The sequence below is a fragment of the Podarcis vaucheri genome, assembly GCF_965113315.1.
Source record: "Podarcis vaucheri genome assembly, chromosome: 12".
In the NCBI taxonomy this organism is placed as follows: domain Eukaryota; kingdom Metazoa; phylum Chordata; class Lepidosauria; order Squamata; family Lacertidae; genus Podarcis; species Podarcis vaucheri.
In genome coordinates this window covers 48758290-48766895 of record NC_138750.1, presented here as the reverse complement: position 1 = coordinate 48766895, position 8606 = coordinate 48758290, and the positions used below count along the sequence as shown (strand labels likewise).

The following is an 8606-nucleotide window of genomic DNA, read 5'->3' as shown; positions in this document are numbered from 1 at the left end:
GTAAATGAAAGGTAAAGATATGGAATATCGGATGTGTTTTAATGTTTTTTCTTCTTGGATGTATTGTAATGTATGTTTTGTTAATTTTTTATTGTTTTTCCTTTTTCTGCTTTCTGTAATTCTTAAACTCTTAATAAATATCTTTTAAGACAATTAGCAGGTGGATAATGTTTATTTCCATACAGAATCGGCTGCTGGCTGACCATCAAGCTGCAGTTCAAGAGAAGTGCCCTCCTTCCCCATCTGGCAACCATATTTGCAAAAGGGCTCCGTGGAACATATTGCAGTCTGTGAACCAAATGAATTTCAAACAAGACAGCGAAGTTTATGCTGTATAAATATTTGCTTTCCCTTACAGAGTTATGGTTTCATAAGTGAGACACGGAACAATCCTAACCACAGTCTCCAAATTTTGATCAATGAATGCTCAGGTTTTGTAGGTTTTTTAAAATTTAGTGTGAGGATAGGCCTGCTATCCTGTTATTTATTACATTTATGCCCCATCTTCTCCCCCAAGGAGCTCAAGGTGGCACGCACAGCTCTCCCCATTTTATTCTCACAACAACCCTGGGAGGGAGGTGCGGCTGGAAGACCAAATGACTAGCTGGAGGTCACCCAGGCAGCTTCAGGGCTGAACAGGGATTAGAACCTGTGTCTCCATCCAGCGCACAAACCACTACACCCCATTGGCTGTCAATGTGCTCAGGGTTTGTTCACACCATGAACAAGACACAAGTATACAGGCTACATACGCTTCAGGTTACAGACTCTGCTAACCCAGAAATAGTGCTTCAGGTTAAGAACTTTGCTTCAGGATAAGAACAGAAATCGTGCTCTGGGGGCGCGGTGGCAGCAGGAGGTCCCATTAGCTAAAGTGGTGTTTCAGGTTAAGAACAGACCTCCGGAATGAATTAGGTACTTAAGCCGAGGTACCACTGTAATATAAATGCAAATTAATCCAACGGAGTAAATTAAAAATGCTTAAAAATCTCCCCTCTTTGGCGACCTTACCCACCAACCACCCAGCCACTGCAAGACAAGTGGCTTTTGCCGGGTCAGCAGACTCCCTAGATAGGCAGAAAAACACTGTCTTTAAAAAAAAAGTAATGCAAATAATAACTCTATCGCTACCGCACACACACATACACCCCTCCCGATGAGGGCTACACATGAGCAAAGCTCCACACGAGCAGAACATTGGAAACAGTGTATTTTTTATTCTTTTTAAGGCCTGGTTTATGCCCACAACAACCCTATGGGGTGGGTAGGTCAGGCTGGAAGACAGTGATTGGCCCAAGGTTCACCCAGTGATCTGACAGGGATGAAATGGAGGGGGGGGAGAGAGCAGGGAGATGGCAGTTGATGGCAGTTGATGGCAGTTGGTCTGGGGGTGAAATCCCAGCAGAGCTCATAGGTCTTGTAGGGTTTCGGAGCAAGGAAAGGTATATACAGCAGCAGGAGCAGCAGCAGCAGCAAGATGTCGGACAGTAAGTCCATAAGGAAAGGTTTTTAAATGATGTAAATGGAAGGGGATGAGTGATGGAGCGCAGCGTTAGAAGGAAGGTGGGTGACACTGGAGCACAGAGGAAGAAAACGGGGCACTGGCGGTTTCAAAGCCATAGATAAGGCGCCCGTGTTTGGGGAGCAGCAATTGCTCAGCGTTAGAAAAGAAACCAGAAACTCAGGTAAAGGAAAGGTATGGATGCAAGTGGCAGAACAGAAAATTCGTGAGGGGGGGAAATGAAGGCAGTCGTGGAACAATTAGGTATTATACGAAGTATGGACTTGTATATGTGTGTGCAAAAAATAAAAAGGGGTTTGTATACAACTCCACTCCAACATATAAAGGCAGTGTTGTGTAGTGGTGAGAGGGTCAGACCAGGCCCTTGGAAACCCCGGTTCGAATCCGCAGTCAGCCATGAAGCTCACTGGGGTGACTTTGGGCCAGTTTGCTGCGTGTCTGCCTAACCTACCATTACAGGGTTGTTGCAGGGATTAATTGAGGAGAGGGAGAACCACAAATGCCACTTTGAGCAACTTGGAGAAAAATAGCAGGATATTAAGGCAAACCCAGCGGGAACGAAGAAGACCAAAACCAAAACAGGTTTAGTTTAAGTTCATTTTACTGGCTGCTAATAATAGTCCAATAAGATATTTCTGGGGCCCTCCCGGAGATTTCTAAAGCAGATCAAAGTGGTATTTGAGAGCAGATTGTCAAAACTACACCCAGAATCAAAATAATAACAATGGTAAATAATTTCAGTTTATTACCTGCCTTTTACCATAAGGCCCCATGTAATTTAAAATACAGTAATTTAAAATACAATATTAAAAGCAGTTTATAACACTAGCCAACTGTATGTAGGATAGCAGACCTGTTGCCAGTTTAGTAACTGCAAGACAACACTTTTCTCAGCTGTTCAGTATAGCAGCTCTTTTTCCTATCTATGTACACCTGAAAAGGAGATGCCTAATTTTTGGCCCAGCTGTAAGGGATTTAAAATTGTGTTTCCACTTCTACTCAACAAGTTTCAGGGTGTCCTCATTTTTACTTTTTGAAATATGGCAATCCTAAAAATGCCAGTTGTCATATATTGGGACTTGAACTGCAGACTTTTCTCTGCTGTCAGCCCAATCATAACCATGCAAATTCTCCTGAATTCATTGAGGCTTGCTCTCAGGTAAGTAGGGTTAGGATCGCTGTCTTAATTCATGAGTTTTTCCTTTGCTAACTTCCGAAGAAAGGATATAATAGCAAAGTGACCATAATCATTTACTTTAGTGAAAGAAGATTTAATTTAATGATAGATCTGATTATACTACAGTATAACTGAAACTCAAAAACATACAAGTACATTTGCTATCATGATAGGGGAGAGGCATGGAAGGGAAGGGGTGAAGGACATTGCATGCATTTCCCTTCATGCTCCCTGGGGTCAATGTCCATCCTACCCCTACTAACTTATTCTAGAGACTTTTTGGCAGGGGGCTGAAATCTGAAGAATCACAACTCTAGCAACTCACATGAATAAATATTTTTGGAAGAAAGGCACCCTCAAATTTATCCAAAACATAAAATATGGACCAAGCAGGAACAATGATTTATCAGCATAGGTACCAGAAAACAGGGGCTGTTACCTGGTAAAGGGATGATACAGATCATAGACTCCAATCTAGTTAGTCTGGACGAATCTCTAATACTTAATTGGGCTATCATGCAAGGCAGGGAGTGGAGAGAAGGTTTGCAGGCTCAAGTAAAACATATAAGCCCAAGCTGCAACATATTTACTCTGAAGTAAGCCCCATAGAGTTCAGTGGCATATACCCACAGAAAGCTTCAGCTCAGTTTTCTCTGCCTGTCCTAAACTCATTGAAATAACTTGGTTTATGTGTGTCTCATAGCCACATATTTGAAAGTAATTCCTGTTAAATACATTGTGGCTTATTTCTAAATAAACATGCATAGGACAGGGGTATGAGTGTGTTTTTCTGCTTGGACTGATAATTTGATTTAATTAATATAATTAAATCCTTCTCGCTTTTTCAGAGAAAACTTTGGTGTAAACAAAAAGCAACGTAAATGCTTTTCTTTAAAGTGGTAGGCATACTCTCTTTACAGATCATCAATACAAAAGACATTAAAAAGATACATTGGGATTGTTAAACAAAACATCATAAAACGGTAACAACATAAATGCATTATAGGGAACAAAATCTTTCTCAAACTTGGTTACTGCATGTGAGTGGGTTGCACAGATAGCTGCATTTCACACTTTTTTGTGTGCATGATCCAGGTAGGATTTAACTAGATTAGCTAACGAAAATCCTATTATGCACCAACCATATAAAAGCTGCTCTTAGAGCCTCTGCCACAGTCAGACGGTTCAGGCTGGCAATAAATGTAGGGTTGTAATGGTTTCAGCAAGCCGCTTTAACTGTTCCTTTAACCTATGTAAGACAGATTTGGTGTGAGGTACAGTTAACCCTGCAGCTGGTGGATCTGGGTGACATAGGATTCCTTCTGAAGGCTGAGGTCCACAGTCTTGGGGACATGGTAGACCCTTCATTTGTTTTGGAAACTCAGGTAGCAGTCAGGTTTGCGAGCTGTAACCCATCCAAGAAAAGGGTGGCCTAACTATATGACGCACTTCCTGGCAATCTCTGGGCTGCACTACTGTAATATGTGGGGAATTGTTACTGAAGATTGCTCTGAAGCTTCAGATACTTCCAAATGCATTAGCCTCTGTTTTAGTGGGAATGACTTGCTAGTAAGAGCTGTGCAATGGTTCCCAATTTGTTTCCGAGCAGAATTCAAAGAACTGATTGTAACCTTTGACACTGTAAATGGCACTGTATTGGTCCAGAATGTCCTGTACTGTGGGAAACTGCTCTCTGTGTTACCTTTCTTGGAGGCAAGACTAATGATAACAAGAAAGCAGGGCATTTTGGGTAATGGAACTTCCTCCCCAGAGAGACCCAGAAAACCAGATTGGTTTTCATTTTCAAAGCTTTGGGTTGTTGCTGTTTCACTTAAGAGTGCTTCCTTGGGCCTTTTTGCAGGTGACACCTGATGACCAGCTAGAATACATCTTGTTAACTTGCTCTGCTGTTGCTGACTATAGATACAAAAAAGGTTGCTTATGGGGGCATTTAAACTGAACTTTACAAGTGATCATGTCTACCTTTGCCTTCCCTTGGCAACATTTTCCCCCAGCCCTTTTCAACCTATTTATTTATTTGGAATACTTGTTTTCCATTTTACAGACCCAAGAAGCTCTCAGAAAGGGCATACAAAAGATGTTTGCAATAAAAATCACATTCAAATCTGGCATATGGAACAGAACCAAAGTTCATGAAGGAAGCCTATGCCACAAAACCTTTGTTAGTCCACAGTGGGAGGCAGTAATGTTTCTGAGCGCCAGTTGCTGAGATCCAGCACTGAGGGCCTTCTGTCGGTTCCCTGACTGCGAGAAGTGAGGTTACAGGGAACCAGGCAGAGGGCCTTCTCGGTAGTGGTGCCCACCCTGTGAAACACCTTCCCATCAGATGTCAAAGAAATAAACAACTATTGGACTTTTAGAAGACATCTGAAGACAGCCCAGTTTAGGGAAGCTTTTAATGCTGGATGAATCATTGTATTTCAGTACTCTGCTGGAAACCGCCCAGAGTGGCTGGGGAAACACAGCCTGATGGTCGGGGTATAAATAATAAATAACAATAACAATTGCTACAAACTCCAGGAAGGGAGAGTGCTCTTGGGCTTGGGATTCTCCTCGCTGGTTTCCCATAGGCATCTAGCTGGCCACTGTGAGACCAGAATGCTGGGACTAGACCAGGGCCGGATTTAGGTTTGATGAGGCCCTAAGCTACTGAAGGTACAGTCATACCTCATGTTACGTTTGTTTCAGGTTGAGCTTTTTCATGTTGCATCCCGCAGCAACCCAGAAGTACTGGAGAGGGTTACTTTTGGGTTTTGCCGCTCGCACATGCGCAGAAGCGGCAAGTCGCGACCCATGCACGCGCAGGCGTGGGTTGCGTTCTGCTCATGTTGTGAACGGGCCTCCGGAATGGACCCCGTTCGCAGTCAGAGGCACCACTGTAATGGGGCCCTTTATATGTCCAACTGTCCTTTGTCAACAACAAATTGTCTGTTTTTTGGTGTTGAATATATGCTATATGGTAATTTACAGGCCTAATAGGAATCAAAAGCCATCTGCACATGTTGCCATGCAGCCAGTCCATGCAGAATGTAGGCACCCTGTATATAGAAATGAGCAAACCAGTGATATTTTAAGGAGCAGGCTAGCAGATGAGGCCCATTATTTACATCATAGGAGCCTACACAACACAAAACACTGTTGCTGTATGTATGTATGTACAGTATGTATGTATGTATATTTCATTTGTTTTTCATCTTATATTTTGGAAATGTACACCCAGTTTTTTCCCTTTAATTTTTTCGGGGTTCCCCAAGAGAGTGGGGCCCTAAGCTATAGCTTGTTTAGCTTATACGTAAATCTGGCACACTAGACTCCCCCCCCAACCCCTCTTCTTCCCTCCTCTCTGCTCTCCACGCGTTATCCTCCCTTCCACTCCACCTAAGCATCTTTACACCTCCGAGCCCAACGTCACTCGCAACCCGACGCAAGATCTACCTCCCGCCCCTGTCTGCGCGTCGCCATTGGCTCTTTCTTCCTGCCCGTCAAAGTGCCGACAAGCGGCTTTCTCCGGGGAGGAGGCGGGGCTGCTGCTGCTTGGCGTAGAGCTGTCACAGGAGGGAGAGAGGGGAAGGAAGAGTCTATATCGTGTCGCCACTGCAGGAGGGGGGACTACTGCTTTGCGCCGCCCGGTTTGCACGCACAGCATCTCTCTGTGCCGGGTTTCATCGTTTCTCTTTCTCTCCCCCCCCCCCTTTCCTCCTCCCCGTGATCTAGGAAGCAGCCAGGTCTATTATTCGTTCAAAATCCAAACTTTGCGCGTGGAGTCCGTGCACAGCTCTCCTCCGGCCGAGGGTGCCGTCCAGCAGCAGCAGCAGCACTCCGAGGCGCCGCGCTCCGCCTCGCCGAAGGAAGCAGCCGTCGCTTCGCCCAAGGAAGGAGCGAGACCCAAGGAAGGGGCGCCACGCAAGGAAGCTCCTTCACCCACCGAAGGAGCCAGACCCAAGGAAGCCGCTTCGCCCAGGGAGGCTCGTTCCCCCAACGAAGGAGCCAGACCCAAGGAAGGTGCGCCAGTAAAGCAGGGCTCGGCGCCTGCGCTGCAACAGCTCCTTTCCCCCGGCGACAGGGACAAAGCCCCCCGAGATCCCGCCCCGAAAGTCTTCACCCCTTCCTCCAACAGCATGCCGGACAAGAAGTTCTTCGAGAATCTCTCCGGAAAAGGGAAAGCCATCGGGGTGTTGACCAGCGGAGGCGATGCGCAAGGTAAGACAGTTACCGGTACTCAGGATTTTATTTTTGTTGTTGGGGGTAATTAGGTAATGCTATGCGCACTCCCCAACCCCACCGAAGGGGGGAGCTCATTGCCAGATGCCTCTAGAGGGGTGGTTTGAGGAGCAGGGAACGACCTGAAAGGGGACTGGACGTGGTTTCCGTGCAGGGAGGGTTCAGCTGCGCACGCATGGCTCCGGGAAAGAAACTGGAAGCGTTACAGGTGGAAAGGGAGGGGTCCCTAAGAAGGCATAGGGTAGTGGACGTGAGACGGCTGGGCCAGAAAGCAGTGGGGATTCATATATGCAGGAGCAGGGGGCGGGGAAGGGTTGGTGGGGGGTGCTGACATGTGAAGATTGCAGGAATAAGCATAGGTGGTGGAGGGATAAAGGAAAAGAGGGAACGCGCTGCGTAGCTAAGATTATTATTTTTTTATATTTTTCTGCTGGTGGTAAAGTAGCTAAGAACTGAGCTCCAGTTTAACAGGAGAAAAACCCAAACCTTTTTGCAAAGGTTGAGTTTAAAATGTTCTTGGAGTGAGAGTGAAACAGACTCGGGGGGGGGGGGGAATTGCTTCTGACATTCCTCCCTCTCCCATCACATTCCCAAACGTGTGACCTTCCTCTTAAAGGACCAAGCACCGCCAGACTCTCTGGGAACTCTGTTATCATTCAGATGAGGATGCCTTTCCCCTCTCTGGCAGGAAAAGGAAGACCAGAGAAGGGGGAAAGGCCGAGAGAGGCCTTTGTTGTTTGGGCTGGTTTTGGAAGCGATGGGGCTGCCTGCTACAAGAGTGAAGAGGAAACCCACTGGGTGGTATTCAACTAACTTACTCATTTCAGAGCTGTTGAAACTAAGGGACCTTAGTCATGTTCACTGGTTTCACTGGGTCTGCTTAGTCAAATACCACCATCTGTGGTATTTGGTTCTGCCAGACCTGATATCCACAGGCTTTCCCTTCACTTTATATAACACATAATTGATCCGGAATAGACAAAGGGCTCTCCAAGACAGCCTTATATAGCTAAAAACAACAAGCCACTTACTGGAAATAGTAGTGTGACTTGTGTGTTTGGCCAAAGAGGAAATCGATTTTTAATTCTTAAGAATTTAACAGGCTGCTGTTCTCACAGATGCTTGTGGAATACCAGCAAGCAGCACCTGAGACCCCTCCCTTCCTGCGGTTTCCAGCAACGAACGCGTTAATTCTGGACAGTTAATTCTGGATTCACTTCCTTCTGCATTCATACAATTTGAATCATGCACTGAGCCTTCAGAGGGCCAAGACAGTGGCGGTTAAGTGAACTTGACCATGTGCCCTAAGAGGAAGAAATGGCGATGGCGCGGTGGTAAACGTGCATGGGAATCACGCACGTGTCTAACGAGGGCCAGGATAGCACCCTGCGTCTCATTCATAACTTCCCCCAACAGTTGCAATTGGTGACTAATAGGGCTGCATGGGATTTCCAGGGGGTGGTAGAATCGCGTTGCAAGACGCCTGGCTCCTCCTTGGGCGGCAGCCAACTGGGGTTTGATCCTCGCCTGCTCCTGTTGGCATCCGTCTGTCTCGGGAGGCAGTGGAGGATTAACACCTCTGGAATTTGCAACACGATCAAAAGCCACAATTTCCGTTAAGGGCTGACCCGGTTTAAGATCACTCCCCTGCGACTAACTGAGTCG

At 46.0% G+C, this 8606-nt stretch overlaps 1 protein-coding gene across 4 annotated transcripts in view; it reads left to right on the top strand.

The window, feature by feature from the left end:
- Positions 1-1334: 1334 nt before the first annotated feature.
- Positions 1335-8606, top strand: part of PFKP (phosphofructokinase, platelet) — a 57343-nt gene continuing 50071 nt past the window's right edge. For all 4 annotated transcript variants that reach the window (XM_082192242.1, XM_082192241.1, XM_082192244.1 and 1 more), the window contains exons 1-2: positions 1335-1487; positions 6435-6920. In XM_082192242.1, the coding sequence (XP_082048368.1) occupies positions 1478-1487; positions 6435-6920 (496 nt within the window). In that variant the 5' untranslated portion in view covers positions 1335-1477. The remainder of the gene's footprint in view (positions 1488-6434; positions 6921-8606) is intronic.